Source organism: Hyaena hyaena, unplaced genomic scaffold (assembly GCF_003009895.1).
Source record: "Hyaena hyaena isolate Hyena2069 unplaced genomic scaffold, ASM300989v1 scaffold_9, whole genome shotgun sequence".
Classification (NCBI taxonomy): domain Eukaryota; kingdom Metazoa; phylum Chordata; class Mammalia; order Carnivora; family Hyaenidae; genus Hyaena; species Hyaena hyaena.
In genome coordinates this window covers 3408718-3427382 of record NW_024080641.1, presented here as the reverse complement: position 1 = coordinate 3427382, position 18665 = coordinate 3408718, and the positions used below count along the sequence as shown (strand labels likewise).

General features: G+C 44.4%; 1 protein-coding gene across 1 annotated transcript in view; it reads left to right on the top strand.

The window, feature by feature from the left end:
* ARHGAP35 (Rho GTPase activating protein 35) overlaps positions 1-18665 on the top strand; it is a 120340-nt gene that overhangs the window by 37758 nt on the left and 63917 nt on the right. Inside the window, exon 2 of the mRNA XM_039246787.1 lies at positions 8263-12139. Within this exon, the coding sequence (XP_039102718.1) occupies positions 8456-12139 (3684 nt within the window). The 5' untranslated portion in view covers positions 8263-8455. The remainder of the gene's footprint in view (positions 1-8262; positions 12140-18665) is intronic.

Sequence of the window (18665 nt, the reverse complement as noted above, 5' to 3'; positions counted from 1 at the left end):
TCCAGTACTATTCTGGGCAAATATTTGCTCTTTGCTTCCTTTTTAAATCTATAGTTTTTTGCCCCCCTTTCCCATTTTATTATTTTAAATTGCATTATTTTATTTTATTATTGTTTTTTAATGTTTATTTTCTTTTTGAGAGAGAGACAGAACGTGAGTCGGGGAGGGGCAGAGAGAAGGGACACAGGATCAGAAGTAGGGTCCAGGCTCTGGGCTGTCAGCAAAGAGCCCGACGTGAGGCTTGAACTCAGAACTGTGAGATCAGGACCTGAAATGAAGTCAGCACCTAACCAGCTGAGCCACCCAGGTGCCCTGCATTTTGTTATTTGAATTTGCCATATTTAAACGGAGTTTTCCCTTCTAGCCCTGCGTCGGGCTCTGTGCTGACTGCCAGCTCAGAGCCTGGAGCCTATTTCAGAGTCTGTATCTCCCTCTCTCTCTGACCCTCCCCTGCTCACGCTGTCTCTCTCTCTCCTAGAAATAAAAAAAAAAAGAAAAAAGAGAAAAACAAACGGAGTTTTCTTTTACGTTAAGAGATCAACTCTTTAGACTGATCATCTCCTTAGATGGTGTTAGTTTGTTGGATGAGGAATTAAAGTAGTAGTGTTACCAACAGTAAATAACGTTGGTGGGATCAAAGATCGTCCTATTAGATTCTCACAGGTAAAAACAGTCTGTTCATAGTCTGAGCCCTGGCTGGCCTTCTCGCTTTCTACCTCCCGTGCACAAACATTGTTCCAGTCAGTCTGTCCCAAAACGTGTCTGGTGCTTTTCCATTTTGGTCACCATTATTCTTGCCCTTTCACATCTTTACAACACCTGGGTCATCTTTCAAGCCCTGCCAGTCTTTTGTGTACCAATTCAAACTTCACTTCTACTATACCCCCCCCCCCCCGCCCCCAATCTGAATGATCTCCTCTTCCTCTGGATCCCAAGAAATGGTCTATGCCCTTATAGTCTTATGGCTTAGTTTTTGTTTTTGTTTTACTAAGTAAAAGTATTATATATGGGGCGCCTGAGTGGCTCAGTCGGTTAAGCATCCGACTTCGACTCAGGTCATGATCTCATGGTTCGTGGGTTCAAGCCGCGCATCAGGCTCTGTGCTGACAGCTCAAAGCCTGGAGCCTGTTTCAGATTCTGTGTCTCCCTCTCTCTCTGACCCTCCCCTGCTCATTCTGTCTCTCTCTTTCTCTCTCTCTCAAAAATAAAAATAAAACTCTAAAAATAATTGTATGTGAAGATTCTCATCAGCAAGGACAGAGCCCCATTTCTTCTTTGTTTCTTCACCTTGTCTTAGCTTTCTAAACAAGTGATTTGATTGATGGATAATTTAGTTTTCAGGTCTAAAGATTAGATACTAGAGTAATAGAAAACTGGTTAACCCATCCGAAATATTATGAAGGAAGGAGACAATTTAGCTGCTCTGTCGCTGGGGTCAGCAAGTGGCTGTCTTTCTCTTTTATTCAGTATCAGAGGCTGTGTTGTGCTTGTTGGGTTTGATGTAGTCATTTCAGAAGACACTCTTCATGTGGTAAAGAAATGAGCAGAATTAAGGATACTGCTTCACATTCAACAAAAATCCCAGAGGAAACAAAGGCTCCTTCTGTCAGTCACGTTCATAAAGGTTACAATTCCTATGTATAGCTGAATAACCCTGATACGTCATTTGTGCACATCTCTATCTTTAAGGTTCTGTAAGTTTATCTGGATTTCGCAGATAAATGAATTGGTTGAGTAAGGACCTTGGACTTCACTTTTAACTTTTCTTCTCTGATTTGTCTAAAGTTTTTAAAGAAAAAATGAAAACCTTCAGAAAATTCACTCTAACATTTATTAATATAAAAATGGAAACATTTGGGTTTTTAAAGACTATCTTGTGTTTAAATCATTTTTATTTTTTTCATCATGATACATATGTACTCTTTTTAAAAAAATAAACTTTATTTTTTAATTTTTTTTTTGAGAGAGAGACAGAGCGTGAGTGGGGGAGGGGCAGAGAGAGAGAGACACACACACACACACACACACACACACACATCCCAAAAGCAGGCTCCAGGCTCTCTGTCAGCACAGAGCCTGACACGGGGCTCAAACTCACCAACCCTAAGATCCTGACCCAGGCTGAAGTTGGGCAATTAACCAATTGAGCCACCCAGACACCCCTGTATGTACTTTTAATCCCTATCCTTTATTTCCCCTATCCCCCTCCCCCACTTCCTTTCTGGTAATAATCTGGTAATTAATTTGTTCTCTAGTTAAGAGTATGTTTCTTGGTTTCTCTCTCTCTCTCTTTTCCTTTGCTCTTTTGTTTCTTAAATTCCACATATGAGTGAGATCATGTGATGTTTGTCTTTCTCTGACTGACTTATTTCGCTTAGCATTATACTCTATGGCTCTATCCATGTTGTAGCAAATGGCAAAATTTCATTCCTTTTTTATGGCTGAATAATATTCCGTTATATACTTATACCGCATCTTCTTTAGCCGTTCATCTATTGATGGACACTTGGGCTCTTTCCATAATTTGGCTATTGTTAATAATGCTGTGATTAACATGGGGGTGCACGTATCCCTTGAATTAGTGTTTTTGTGTTTTTCGGTAAATATCCAGTAGTGTGACTCCTAGATTATAGGGTAGTTTTATTTTTAATTTATTTTTAATTTTTTTTAATGTTTATTTCTCAGAGAGAGAGACAGCGTGAGCAGGGGAGGGTCAGAGAGAGAGGGAGACACAGAATCTGAAGCAGGCTCCAGGCTCTGAGCTGTCAACACAGAGCCCGATGCGGGGCTCGAACCCACAAACCGTGAGATCATGACCTGAGCCGAAGTTGGACGCTTAACTGACTGAGCCACCCAGGTGCCCCATTATTTTTAATTTTTGAGGAACCTCCGTACTGGTTTCCACAATGGCTGTACCAGTTTGCATTCCCACCAACTGTACAAAAGTTCCTTTTTCTCCGTATCCTTGCTAACATTTGTTTCTTGTGTTGTCGATTTTAGTCATACTGACAGTTGTGAGGTGATACTCTCACTGAAAGACCATCTTATTTAAGTTCGGTGGGTCAATAGACCATAGAGTTATGTTTTCTTCGTATTGGAGCTTTTATATTCCATTCTTTCTGGTTCATTTGGAAAATCTATTCCTCTAGAAGATTCTCCTTTTGGAATCCCTCTTACAGGAAAAAAATGTTTCCCAGTTGGATCCCCCTCTTTTGCATTTCTCTCTCTTGTAAAATGCATACATTTTAACCAGCTGCTGATGGTATTCATAGCTTTGAAAGCTCATTCAGAAACTTAAGGTGTTGAGAAGTATGAGGTATTAAGGAGGTTTAGAAAATGCTCTTTGCTTTGTTAGTTACAATGCATATTTCCATTCCCTTCCTCTATTGGGATTAAGAAAATTTACGGTACCTAGTATTTTACTTCCTTTTTGCTAGCAACTCCCTGTAAAATTATTTCCTTACTTTATTATTATGTAATATTATATAATTACCATATAATATTATAGTATTGTTAGTTTGGTGGTATTCTATACGTCGTGGTTTGAAACCAAATGCGTCTTCAGAATTTGTTAACTATTTTCAGAGATAGAGACCAGTAGTTTTGGTTATGGATAATAGTGGTGGATCTGTGTCTTAGGGGACATTCCAGATCACAGAGCCCAGAAACATTTCCTCTTGGGGGTGGTGCAGGGGGAAGGAGGGTGAGACCCATGCTGGTGAAGCTGTTGACAGTATGAACTTGAGCAGTCATAGTAAATGCTGGATCTCAGTGGCATTTCTGTGTCCTTTGAAATGTGTACTATCTTGGGAATGTTGCTACTTCTTGCCCTGGATTTCGTAGAGGTGTTAAAAAAGAAAACACCCTCCTACCTTCCAGTTGAGGCACTCTTTGGGGAGCTGGTATAGTGGTTAAACAACTCCGGAAGCCTGGTGACTGGTTCTGAAAAAGCTCTCCGTTGTTTGCATTATGTTGTAGTACTGCGTATGTTTGTAACAAAAACTGAATATATTCCTGAAGTATTTTCCTTTTCGAAGAAGTTGACTTGTGGTGTAAAACTACTCAACATTGGGGTTAATTTTTCTAATACATCTAGCTCTCCAAAGCTTGAAGATAAAAGTAGTTACAGTTTAAGAATACTTTTTCCCCCCTCTGCTGTAACTCTTCAGTTTTAAAAGGACTAATATTGGCAAATTACCAGAATGGACCTTTGGATTTTGCTGTTTGAGGAGTTTGGTTACCGACTGAGAACACCGGTTCCTATCAGATGTAAACTAAAGATATTGCAAGGTCTTGGACGTGCCGCATCTTCCACTTTCTCTTTCTTTGTGGCTTTAAGATCATTAAATTTAGTGACTCAGCTAATTTTTTTTTTAAATCCACCTCTTAGAAAGGTTGAACGTGTTTGTGACCAAGCACTTAGAGTTATTTCCTTTAAATCAAGTGTTTGCAGCGGTTTTAGATTTATAACAGTCTTTGTTTACTGTGTAATTCAGTCCAATTGAGGAACTAGTAAAACTGCATTATCCAGACATCAAAGACAGGCATGAAAGAAGAGTGTACGTATACCGGGGAACCTATTAGGTTTCTAACGAGTGGAAAGTTACCAGGTGTCCCCAAATTAACCATATCTTTGCCAGCTGATTCTCATTTTTTTGTAGATTTTTTTTTTAAGGTTAGTCAGCAGTGTTCTGGGTTTAAAATATGAGTTGCTGTGTTCTTGAGAGTTGAGAGTGTTGCTTTCTCGTCTTCAGTGTCCTTCAGATAGCTGAGACGTTGACTTTCATGGGCTGCCCAGAATATCACGCACTGAAAAAACTGACCAAAGTTTGGAGAATACATTTTAGCTTAGTTCACAGTTGAGCTGCTGTCTTTATTTCTTGAGGTTTAAGAGCAGGTTAGTGTTTTGTTTTCCTGGGATTTCTGTGAAGAGAGAGATTACTCAACCCACTTTACAGAGAGTAAGTGGGGTGATTGGCCAGCTGCGTGCAGCAGTCACTTGAATTGGGACCCCTGTCACCACGTTGCATTTCAGGATTGTCAGGTAGGTGGTCTTGAGTCCTGCCAGACTCTGGGATGGGGAGTTGATGGAGAAGGGCTCTGGGATGGGAGCACCCCTGACTTAAAGGCTCATCAGCATTCCCATCTGAGGCTCTGTTAAACCTGAGTCTCCCGAGGGGTGGAAACAGAATTGTGTATGTGTGTACTACAAGTAATATGCAAAAGCACTGTGATGTCGTACAAATCTTTGCTATTTGGGTATTTTAGAGGATGTGTGTAAACATCTTATAATTTTACCTAAGTAAGCAATTACCTAGGGAAGTGTAGGAAATGGGTAAGGTTTGGTTTTTTTCTCTTTCACATGGATGTCTGTCTGTTTCTGCTGAAATCTGGGACTTGGCTTCTTTAGGAGCATGCCATTAGGTCGTCTGGAGGCGATTGCTTTCATTGAGTTTTCTGTTTTGAAAACGGTCAAACCATTTTTACATACCACATGTAGGCACATTTTGTTTCCATAGAGGGCTTGGCTTTCTCAGTTATCAAAGGAAGATATGGATGTTTGGGAAAGGCCTGTGACCTTGTGAGGTTGTCATCATAAGGGACAACTTTCCTCTCCTATTCATCACCCCTCTTCCTAGAATAATGTATGGTGGTGTAACTTCCCACTGCATTTCTTAGGAGACGGGCCCACAAAAATATATTAAGGTGGTAGAAATGCTGGGTTCCTACCAGCCATGACTGAGATTCAAAAGAAAATTGTTCTCTTTATTTTAAATTGAGTTATCTCAGGAGACCATTCATTTGGTTCGGCAGTTGTGTGGTCATGTTTGCACGTGTGAGTAGACGGCAGTGCAGTGTGAGCAGTGGTAGCCAGAAGGCCATTTATGTGGAGACAGCCAAGGCCTGCGTATTCTATTTCTGTCAACCAGGAAGTTGCCAAAGACATTGTAAGGTATTATCATAACATTTTATTACTTCACCTCTTCAGACTTTAGATCCTTTAAGGTACATCTTTTCAGCCACATTCTGTGGTTCTCCATAGCCTTCGGGGAAGAACCCGAACTCTTTGAAAGAGGTTTAGTCTGATTTCTGCTTTACTGGCCAATACGTCTCACCCATCTCCTCCCCACACACACACACTCGAGGGGCCTTTCCTTTTTCTGCAGAGAGGAGTCTCTGTATTTCTTTCCCCTACTTGTTTCTCCGGAGGTGGAGCTTCTTCCAGAAAGGCTTTCCTTAATCAAAACACTAGGTTTGGGGACTCTTTAATATGCCCTCATAGTCATTCCCTTACTCGTTCCTTCAGTAAATATTTGTTCCAAGCACAATGCCATAGTGCCATAGGCTGAGGATACAGAAGTGAACAAGAAGGGGTGGGCTTTGTCCTCACAGAGCTTATGATGTTCTCATCAGGGAAACCACCCAATAGTCAAACCTTTTTAAAAACGCTTTTTAGGGGGCGCCCGGGTGGCTTAGTCGGTTAAGCGTCCGACTTTCGCTCAGGTCATGATCTCGCGGTTTGTGGGTTCGAGCCCCACGTCGGGCTGTGTGCTGACTGCCAGCTCAGAGCCTGGAGCCTGTTTTAGAGTCTGTGACTCTCTCTCTGACCCTCCCCTGCTCACGCTGTCTCTCTCTCTCTCTCTCTCTCTCCTAGAAATAAATAAAACATTAAAAAAAAATTTAAAAAAAAATAAAAAAATAAAAACGCTTTTTAGTGGCTCCTGGGTGGCTCAGTCAGTTAAGTGTCCAACTTCGGCTCAGGTCATGATCTCAGGGTTTGTGGGTTTGAGCCCCGCGTCGGGCTCTGTGTTGACAGCTCAAAGCCTGGAGCCTGTTTCAGATTCTGTTGTCTCCCTCTTTCTCAGACCCTCCCCTGCTCACACTGTCTCTCTCTCTCTCTCTCTCTCTCTCTCAGAAGTAAAAACATTAAATTTTTTTTAATTATAAAAAAATTTAAAAAAAAAGGTTTTTATTTGGAAATAATCACAAATTTATGGAAAGTTGCAAAAAAATTAAAGTAGCTCAAAGAAATACCCAGATTTATCTGTTGTTAACATTTTACCTCATTTGCATTCTTTTTCTCAGTATATATACATATTTCTTTCTGGACCAATCACGTACATTATGGCCTTTTCCCCCCAAATACTTCAGTGTGTATTTTATAAGAGTAGGCTATTCGCTCACATGGTAGTTATCATGTTCCTAAATTTACATTGATCAAATGCTTCTATCTAATGTTCGGTTCATAGGCCAGTATTACTAAATGACTTAATAATGTCGTGTGTTTCCCATCCTGGTGCAGAATTCATTCTAGGTTAGAATAATTGCATTTAGTTATGATGTCTCTTTAACTTCTCTTGATCTGGAATGTTTACATAGCCATTCTTTGTCTTTTGTGACATTGCTATTTTTTGAAAAGTATAGATTGTGCACTACCTCCCCATGATAGAATCTTGCTCATTTTTAGTTTATATCATGTTTTCTCATGACTAGGTTGAAGTAGTACCTTCTAGGTCATTCACACCGCTTAGTAGTGTATCCTCTTGGAGGTACCGTATCTGGAGGCCCATGATGTCCTTCTGTCCCTCTTTTGTGATGATAATTTTCATTATCCAGGTGGTAACCCAGTTTCTTTATGATATAATTAGTGCTTTTCATACCTCTTTCCTTTGCAACAATAAGTAGCATATCAGGAGGCCCCTCAATTCTGTGCAGATATCCTGATTCTCATCAAAATCTTCTGCCTAGAAAGGGTATCAGGTGATGACTTTTGTCTTATCCAGTCGTATGAACTCAAGTTCCTATTTTGGGCAGTGGGTTATAATTCACTACTGTATTTAATTATTTTGGTGCTCAAATTGTTTCAGATTTGACCAGTGGGATCCCCGTTCAAGCTGGCTCCTGTGTCTTTGTGAGGTGCCCTATCATTTTTTCAAGCACTTCCTTTCCTGCACAGCAGGATGTTCTAGGCTCCTCTCGTACCAACTCTGCTCTAACCCTGGTATCAGCCATTTCTCTAAGAAGCCCTCAAACTCTTTGTTTTAACACCCAGTACAACTGCTTGCTTGCATGTCTTCCTCTGTTAGATGTATGGAGGGCACATAAATGTCCTACTCATATCTTCACTCAGCGTAAGGCCTGGCACATTTCATGTTTAAGTATCTGTTGACTAAGAAAATTGATTTTTGCGATAGTTCAGCGACTAAGATCAGGTTCCAAAATTATGATGCTGATGGGTTTTCTTTTCTTCCCCCTGTCTAGGAAGACATGTTTACTATCTGGCGATGAGAAGTGGTGAAAAGTGACCTCGTACTGGTGTACAAACACTATGAGACCTGACACTTGCACTGCGTGGGCAGCTGGCCCCCACTGATAATGTGGGGAAGCCATCAGGTCCACTGGAAAACACTAATCTGATCTTGGAAGTGGCCGATTGTGGCAGGATGTGTCGACGATGATGATGGCAAGAAAGCAAGATGTCCGCATTCCCACCTACAACATCAGTGTGGTGGGATTGTCTGGGACGGAGAAGGAGAAGGGCCAGTGTGGCATTGGCAAGTCTTGTCTGTGCAACCGCTTCGTGCGCCCCAGCGCTGATGAGTTTCACTTGGACCATACCTCGGTCCTCAGCACCAGTGACTTTGGCGGGCGAGTGGTCAATAATGACCACTTTCTCTATTGGGGAGAAGTTAGCCGTTCCCTGGAGGATTGTGTGGAATGTAAGATGCACATTGTGGAGCAGACTGAGTTCATCGATGATCAGACTTTTCAACCTCATCGAAGCACTGCCCTGCAGCCCTATATCAAGAGAGCTGCCGCAACCAAGCTCGCATCAGCTGAAAAACTCATGTACTTTTGCACTGACCAGCTGGGGCTGGAGCAGGACTTTGAGCAGAAACAAATGCCAGATGGAAAGCTGCTGATTGATGGTTTTCTTCTTGGCATTGACGTTAGCAGGGGCATGAATAGGAACTTTGATGACCAGCTTAAGTTTGTGTCCAATCTCTACAATCAGCTTGCAAAAACAAAAAAGCCCATAGTGGTGGTCCTGACTAAGTGTGATGAGGGCGTTGAGCGGTACATTAGAGATGCACATACTTTTGCCTTAAGCAAAAAGAACCTCCAGGTTGTGGAGACCTCAGCAAGATCCAACGTAAACGTGGACTTGGCTTTCAGCACCTTAGTGCAGCTCATTGATAAAAGTCGAGGAAAGACAAAAATCATTCCTTATTTTGAAGCTCTCAAGCAGCAGAGTCAGCAGATAGCTACGGCAAAAGACAAGTATGAGTGGCTGGTGAGTCGCATCGTGAAAAACCACAACGAGAACTGGCCGAGTGTCAGTCGCAAGATGCAGGCCTCTCCCGAGTACCAGGACTATGTCTACCTGGAAGGTACTCAGAAAGCCAAGAAGCTCTTTCTCCAGCACATCCACCGCCTCAAGCACGAGCACATTGAGCGCAGGAGAAAGCTGTACCTGGCAGCCCTGCCGTTAGCTTTTGAAGCGCTTATCCCCAATCTAGATGAAATAGACCACCTAAGCTGCATAAAAACCAAAAAGCTCTTGGAGACCAAGCCAGAATTCCTGAAGTGGTTTGTTGTGCTTGAAGAGACGCCGTGGGATGCCACCAGCCACATTGACAACATGGAGAATGAGCGGATTCCCTTCGACTTGATGGATACTGTCCCTGCCGAGCAGCTGTACGAGGCCCACTTAGAGAAGCTGCGGAACGAGAGGAAAAGAGCTGAGATGAGAAGGGCATTTAAAGAAAACCTGGAGACCTCTCCCTTCATAACTCCCGGAAAGCCTTGGGAAGAGGCCCGTAGTTTTATTATGAATGAAGATTTCTACCAGTGGCTGGAAGAATCCGTATACATGGATATTTATGGCAAACACCAAAAGCAAATTATAGACAGAGCAAAGGAAGAGTTTCAGGAGCTGCTTTTGGAATATTCAGAATTGTTTTATGAGCTGGAGCTGGATGCGAAGCCCAGCAAGGAGAAGATGGGCGTCATTCAGGATGTTCTGGGGGAGGAGCAGCGATTTAAAGCACTACAGAAGCTCCAAGCGGAGCGAGATGCCCTTATCCTGAAGCACATTCATTTTGTGTATCACCCAACCAAGGAAACATGCCCCAGCTGCCCCGCGTGTGTGGATGCTAAGATTGAGCACTTGATTAGTTCTCGGTTTATCCGACCATCTGACCGGAATCAGAAAAATTCACTCTCTGACCCCAACATTGATAGGATCAACTTGGTTATCTTAGGCAAAGATGGCCTCGCACGGGAGTTGGCCAATGAGATTCGAGCTCTCTGTACAAACGATGACAAGTATGTGATAGATGGTAAGATGTATGAGCTTTCCCTGAGGCCAATAGAAGGGAATGTCAGGCTTCCTGTGAACTCTTTCCAAACGCCGACATTTCAGCCCCATGGCTGCCTCTGCCTTTACAATTCAAAGGAGTCTCTATCGTATGTGGTGGAGAGTATAGAGAAGAGTAGAGAGTCCACGCTTGGCAGGCGAGATAATCATTTAGCCCATCTCCCCCTGACATTAATCTTGGTTAACAAGAGAGGAGACACCAGTGGAGAGACCCTGCATAGCCTAATACAGCAAGGTCAGCAGATTGCCAGCAAACTTCAGTGTGTCTTCCTCGACCCTGCTTCTGCTGGGATCGGTTATGGACGCAACATTAATGAAAAGCAAATCAGTCAAGTTTTGAAGGGACTCCTGGACTCCAAGCGTAACTTAAACCTGGTCAGTTCCACTGCTAGCATCAAAGATCTGGCTGACGTTGACCTGAGAATTGTCATGTGTCTGATGTGTGGAGATCCTTTCAGTGCAGATGACATACTCTTTCCTGTCCTTCAGTCCCAAACCTGTAAGTCTTCCCATTGTGGAAGCAACAACTCTGTTTTACTTGAACTACCAATCGGACTCCACAAGAAGCGCATTGAACTGTCTGTTCTTTCGTACCATTCCTCATTTAGCATCAGAAAAAGCCGGTTGGTCCATGGGTACATTGTTTTCTATTCAGCCAAACGTAAGGCCTCCTTGGCTATGTTACGTGCCTTTCTTTGTGAAGTGCAGGATATTATCCCCATTCAGTTGGTCGCACTCACTGATGGCGCTATAGATGTCCTGGACAATGACTTAAGTCGGGAACAGCTGACTGAAGGGGAGGAGATTGCTCAAGAGATCGATGGAAGGTTCACAAGCATCCCCTGTAGCCAGCCCCAGCATAAGCTTGAGATCTTCCACCCATTTTTTAAAGATGTGGTGGATAAAAAGAACATAATCGAGGCTACTCATATGTACGATAACGCAGCCGAGGCCTGTAGCACCACGGAAGAAGTGTTTAACTCTCCCCGAGCGGGCTCTCCCCTCTGCAACTCAAACCTGCAGGATTCGGAAGAGGATATCGAGCCCCCTTCTTACAGCTTGTTTCGAGAAGACACATCACTGCCCTCTCTGTCCAAAGACCATTCTAAGCTCTCTATGGAACTGGAGGGAAATGATGGGCTGTCTTTCATCATGAGCAATTTTGAGAGTAAACTGAACAACAAAGTACCTCCACCAGTCAAACCAAAGCCTCCTGTCCATTTTGAAATTACAAAGGGGGATCTGTCTTACTTAGACCAAGGCCATAGAGATGGACAGAGGAAGTCTGTGTCTTCTAGCACCTGGCTACCTCCAGATGGGTTTGATCCTTCTGATTATGCCGAGCCCATGGATGCTGTGGTCAAGCCAAGGAACGAAGAAGAAAACATATATTCAGTGCCCCATGACAGCACTCAAGGCAAAATCATCACCATTCGGAATATCAACAAAGCCCAGTCCAACGGCAGTGGCAATGGTTCCGACAGTGAAATGGACACCAGCTCTCTAGAGCGAGGCCGCAAGGTGTCCATCGTGAGCAAGCCAGTGCTGTACAGGACGAGATGCAGCCGGCTAGGGAGGTTTGCTAGTTACCGAACCAGCTTCAGTGTGGGAAGTGATGATGAGTTAGGGCCCATCCGGAAAAAAGAGGAGGATCAGGCTTCTCAAGGTTATAAAGGGGACAATGCCGTCATTCCATATGAAACAGACGAAGACCCGAGGAGGAGGAATATTCTTCGTAGCCTACGGAGGAACACTAAGGTAAGATGTAGGTCAGGAATGAGTCCTGGGAGTGGCTTGCACAGTGTCTGTGTGAGCGCTGACTGATGATGATGGTGATGATGATGGTAGTGATGATTTTTCAAGGACAGCTTATTCTGGTTTAAAAAAAATTGGTCTGTGTGTCTCTTTACTCTCTGACAGTGTAAAAAGCAAGCAGTGTCTCAGATCGCTACCACTGGCAGCTCTGGAGCAGTAGGGACCTTGGGTAGGCAGCCTGAGTTTGAGTTGTCTTTGTCCAGAACAACAGTTAGGTGATTCCAGAAGGAGCAGGTCGTGTGGAACTTACCGGTATCCTGACTGGTAGCCAGGCCGGTGACAAGATGCTTGCACTTGCTTTACGTAAACAGCAGAATCTAAAATTGCATGCTTCTGTCTCTGACTGCTAAACAGACATTTCATCCATATGCCTCTTAAAAGCTCCTTTTTTCCCTCATTAACCCATACAGGTTGCTGCATTTTAGCATAGGAAAAATTGGATGATTATTTTATTTGCAGATGCGAATACTTCACTCGTGCGAAGGGTCTTTACATACGTAAATGAAAAGTAAGAAGTAACTTGCCACTGTGAGTTATAAACCTGTGTTACATTTGTGTGCAGTGCCCTCCAGCTGCATTATTTTAAGTGGGTTGCTGCTGTCAGTGAGGGCTTCACATTTTGTTTAGGGGCAGAGCGGGCGGGGAGAAGAGAGAAAGTAAACCGCGGGTATTATGAGTGTCAGGCCTGCCTTCAGGTGTAGAGCAAACAGCAGCAGGTGAAGCCTCTTTATCTTGTGTAGAATTGCGGTGTGGAAAGTAGAGTGCCCTGTCTCGTTGGGCTTAAGATTTGAGATAGGTATTTCCCAGCTTCCCCCCCCCACTTAGAGCAGAGGGAAACACTCTGTTTTTCAGAGAAAGACATCTTGGTGAGACAGGACAATAGAACTGTGTGTTGTGCTATGTGATGTACAGAGTGATCATTTCTCTGCGTTGAAAGTTTTTCCTCCTCTCCCTCCTGCGAAGCAGCAGAGAACAAAGTCACTTGTATGAAAAGATTTCAGGGAACTTTGGAAGAAAGGCTGCCAAAAACTTATGTTATTACAAGATATACCAACTCAGAAGGATCTAGAGCCCAAGCTGTTTTAAGAGTTGACAATTCTGTTGTAAAGTAAGTACTACCTGGAAGTTAATTCTTACTGGTTAGGAGACCCTTGCAGATGGAGGAACGTGGTGCCACTGCCCCACAAGGAGCACATACTACTCGCTTTGTGTTCCCTGGTAGCTTTCGGAGTGTTCACCGGTCGCCACTGGCTGGAGTTTCCAGAGTTTTCTTACCTGTGGAGTTTCAGCAAGGGCAGGGCAGCATTGTTGTGTGTTCTGTCTTCCCCCCATCCCTGAATTGAACGTTAATAAATACCATAGGCATTCTCCTATTTGATTTCCCCTTGTTCTGTTTTTTTCTTGGATGCCTTCACCTGCCTTCAGTATTTTGTCCTCTACAGGTTAGTAGACCCTTAGGGCAGACCCACTGAAAATCCTTCTTATTTAGGGAGTCAGAAATTCGCCTCCCCCCGCCTCCCCAGTAGTTCCTCAAAGCTCTCCTGTTTAATGATCCTGGAATCCAAACATTTTGAACATTTTGACTTTCTTCTCTTCCTCCTCCACTCCTGATGAAGACTGTTACCAGAATAGCTTGTCTGAAGTCATAACGTGTGGGGGTGTTTGCACACCTGGGACTTAGGAAGGTGGCATTATAGCACACTGAATTATAACTAGTCTCTGACTTCTAACTACGTTTTTAATACTTGTTGAAGATAATGCTTGTAAGACACATTCCCAAACAAGCCGGGCTTTAAAGAGCACACACGTTAGACCCAGCAGAAGACAGCTGGCATCCATGTTCTTGAAGAGCACTTCCTAACCTAGAACTTCCTTACCCTGGGTTGCTGGGTCAGCATGCAAGATGTGATCAACTTCCTGTCTTAGTTATGTGGGCCACACCTCTTCAGGTCACATAAAAATGATACCTCTGGCCCAAGAGCAGTAAGTAGCGTGCCGGAGGCCAGCGCAGGAGTATCCTCTGGAAAGTGTGAGTAGAAGGAGCGATTGTCTTTTCCTGCCATGGAAAATGGTGCTTTGAAATGAGTGTAGCTGCTTTGTCACCCTAGTTCAGAGATAAGCAGAGCCTGCCTTCTCTTCCTCGTCCGGGCAAACCTCCTATTAAAATTGCTGCCTTAAGAAAGCAGCCTGACACTTGTTTTACTGGAAAAGCAAGATGCCATGGGGCAGAGAGTGCCAGGCCAACCCCTACGTGCGGGATTTGGCCTTTGATTTTTATTGGCATGACAAAGCAATACAGTATTTATTTGAAGTGAGGGGTGAGCCAGTTGGTAATGGAAAATGCACTTAGTGCCTCCTGCATGCCAGAATGCTAGACACCACTGGGGAAGTGGCACAGATCCTTCTTGGCTGGGCTGTGGCTCCCAGGTGACACAGCAAGACCCACACAACTACTGAAAATAGGTGGTCTGCCCAGGGGGTGCTGTGTTGAGGCAGAAGGGAAATCCCATGCTAGGGGGGAGGGGGCGGTGAAGGTAGCGTAGGGAGTGTGGTGATTAGGAGCTCAGGTTCTGGGAATCCCGGGAATCGGGAGCCTGAAGTCAAATCCCAACTCCTCCGCTTCCTCCCCGGGACATGGGGCCCTTGACTCACCTCTCCACATCCCTTTGGGGAGAACATAGCGGCACCTTCCTCACATGGTTGTGAGAGCTGGGCTGAGGTTATGCACAGGAAACACTCAGCACACTGCATCCTGGACAGGTGTTAGGTGTTGCAGGTCACCTAGCTGGACCTGGAAGAGTGGGTCGAACTGAAGGAGCGGTGGAGGTGAGGACGGCTTGAGGGTACAAGTGTTCAGCGTGTACTCAAGCAAAGGAGAGTGTTGGTCTGGTCTAGCTGAGGGCTCAGGGGACCAACATTGTCCCTCCCTTTTGTGCAAGTTTTAACCCTGTGTGTTACCCAGCTGCTTTCTCAGCACTCGCCCTAGCAACAGCCCTAACAACGACAACAAAAAGCTATGCTCTGGGTACCGGAGTGATGTGGAGAAAGAGAAGTCGCTCAGCTTCCCTTGGCTGGTCTGCTGATTAGCTCTTCACTGTAACATTGGAGTCAGAGTGAGGGAAGCGCTTTCATTTCTGTTAATGAAAGTGCAGACTGTAAGGCTGACTGTCATTCTGGGTCCTTTTCCCAGCTGAACCATTTAGCAACCCACCCTCATAGTGGGAGCCTTCCGCGCTCAGCTGAATGAAATTGAAAATCTACGATTGCACTTCAGCGGGGCCCATGAATAGATGCTTTGTCTTTGGAGAGTTGGTGTCGCACATGGTCTCTGTCTCTGGGTACCGCGCGTTTGCAGAGATGGGATCACGAACGGCAGGGTCTCATTTTAAAACCAAAAAACCAAAAAACAAAAAAAAACAAACCAGGCTGGGGAATCTTGCTCCACAAAATGTGCCTTTTGGGCAAGCTCGAGTTGCTGAATTTCGTGTGTTTGACCACGGATTTAAAGAGAAGACATTATTGGCTATTCACCCTTCTATCTGATGTGCTCTTATCTTTGTGTTAAAAAAAAAAAAAAAGACAAAACAATGATAAAGAAAATCTTTCACTCACTGTAGCTGCCACATGACAAGACAACCTATTGAAAAGCAAACCAATTCAATCACGCATTGTTTGGTCTATAAGGCACCAAGTAACCAGTTTGACAGTTCGTGTGCCCCCCCCCCCCCCCCGCCAGTGAATTGGCTTATTTCATTGGATTCAGTGAATCGGCTGGTTGTTGTGGCTTTGTGTGGACACAGCTCTCATTTTGTGAGGCCTAGAACGGAGTTAAAGTTTCTAGTGTGAATAAAAACCAGCTGGGGAATTGGACAGCTCGCTCCCCAGGGAGGGATGTTGCATTTTGACAGACAAGCTGAATGGTATGAAATATGAGCTCTTTGTAACCTGCTCAGGAAAGACTCTCAGTGTGTGCTTCAGAAAAGGCTGGTCCTACTCAGGGTGCTCTGAGGCCAAATAAATACCGTGGCCTTAAAGATGGGGCAAGGATGCCTACCTGACCTTGGATTTTCTGATTCCTGAAAGAATTGCGTCTTTTAAGAGAAGGATGTTTGCTCCAAAGCATGTGCTTGTTCATTTATTTTTTTAGATTTTTAAAAATGCTTTATTTATTTCTGAAAGAGAGAGAGACAGCGTGAGCAGGGGAGGGTCAGAGAGAGAGGGAGATACAGGATCATGACCTGAGTGGAAGTCAGACGCTTAATCCACTGAGCAATCCACGCGCCCCTTGTTCATTCAGTTTTGGAAGGAAATGTCCAGTTCGGTGCAGGGGTACTTAGCGAGCAGTTGTGCTCCTGGCTGAGTGCGATGCGCGTGGTGGTTGTGTTTATCTGGTTTACCATCAAGGGATGATGGATTTTAAATATGCGCCGATGGGTATTTTGAATACTATCAGAGAGGAGCTAGGGGCGCTGAGGGATGTGGAGCAAGGAGTTGTAAGCTCAGCGGGCATAGCTGGCACAGCTCCCCAGGGCAGCAGTCTGCAAATGTGGACTTACAGGGGGAGGCGGCCGAAGGCAGTGAGGGTAGAGGTTTTCTGGGGAAAGCTCTTGAGAAAACAGTATGGAACTTGGAGCTGTGGGGGGGGGAAAACTTGAAAGAAACCAAGCGTGCTCACTGTGGAGAGTGAAGGGGCCGTGGAGCAGGGCTGCGAGTACCGTGGGAAGGGTTTTGTCCTTCCCCAAATGGACCGAACGCTTGCTGTGCTCCAGGTGCAGCACCAGCCGTTTTCCCGTTGCCACCGTCCACGTTGGCGCAGTTTCCCGAATGGAGGAGCTGAGACTTTTGAACCCACCACTCTTCTGACTTCCGCTTCCAGCGGGTTGGCAGAGCCCAGCCTGCAAGAATTTGGTAATCTTCAGTAGCCAGGCACACATTTGGATCACTCGGTCAGTCCACTGAAATTTGTTCATTTCAGACAAAGGACTGTGATTATTATCTTTAAAAATCTATTTCCCCACACTACCCCCTAAGAATGGCCTGGCGCTGTCTGTTTCTGGCTTCAGAGTCTAGTTGAGTAGAGGACAAAAAAGGCATGTGGACACTGAAATAGCGACTGGAACTTTGAGAAATTGTTTTGAACTGGTGTCATGCGTTTTCCAATTTATTTTAAGCCCGAAGAACTGCTGTAGTGTGTTTTTGGTGACAAAAATAGACTATCTTTAACTATAGGCCTTAGCTTATAGCACACCTGTTCTTAAAAAAAGAAAAAAAAATGACAATGGGCAACCCAAATCTAGTTTTCAAAGAGCAGAGAATTGCTCTGATCATCAGTGAACCGACTTGTTCTCGTCCACCACCTAGTGATACTGAAATATCTTTGTAGGGACCCAAATTATTTCAGCAGAAGCCAAGAATCACCTCTGCTTCCATAGAGAAAGGTCTTCTGAATGCATTTTCTCCAGTATTTGAGAAGAGGCAAGCAGATAAAAACTGACCTGTAACTCTGGGAGGTCCAAGTTCAGTAGTGTTGGATCAGGCAGGATGTTTGTACAAAACTTTCCTGGGACTGGTGGACCCTCCTTCCTAGTTAGCCCGCTGTGGCACTGGCCCTTCAGTCTGAGACAGTGGCAGGGACTGACCCAGATTCGCCAGACTTCATGCCTTTCTAGAGCAAAAGTTCTCCTCTTATTTGGGGCCTGTGTGGGGATGACACACCTGTCTTTTCTGGGCCTAGGGGAGGATTAGGGATGCTAGGAAAGCAGAGGCTTGATGCTGCTTCCTGTCCCAACCCTAAAGAAAGATGCTCCAAGACAGTGGGTGACCCGGCTGTAATACTGACTGCCAGCTTGAAGGAGACCAAATCTAAAAAGTGTTTGTGTTAAAAAGTGTTTGTGCTTTCATAGCAGACTCTGCCAGTGAGAACAAATCCACCCTCAGCTTTTCTCTTAAACTTGGGCTTAGATGTTTTTCAGAGCCAGAAGGGGGAGCACCAGTTAACCAAGAATGATATATTTGGGGCATGAGTGAGCAACTTAATTGAAAAGGTTCTTTGGAAGCTCCATTGGAAATAAGAGAGAATCATTACTCATCAGAAAGCTGTGATGTTGACTATAGAATGCCAAGAAGGTGCTCTGGGGGAAACCTATAGTCATGTTGTGTATGGAATCTTGTGGGTTTTTTAAGACTCCTCCCAGTTTCCCTTAATCCGGGGTCGACCAGTACACTACTTGGCAAACTGTGTGTGTGTGTCCAGGGCTTTGCTAATTTCCCTCTAGAGAGAGAACTGTCCTCATTCAAAGGGCACTGTCCCTGTTCCATACTACATTCTGTATATGGCATTCCTCCTTTAAAAGAGAGAGAGAGAGAATCCAACAACTGCATTCTGTTTTTTATTTCCTTCATTGGATAGGTTACCAAGCATTTAAAAGACTGTGCTAGATGGTACGACTGTGGTGATCATATTTTCTGA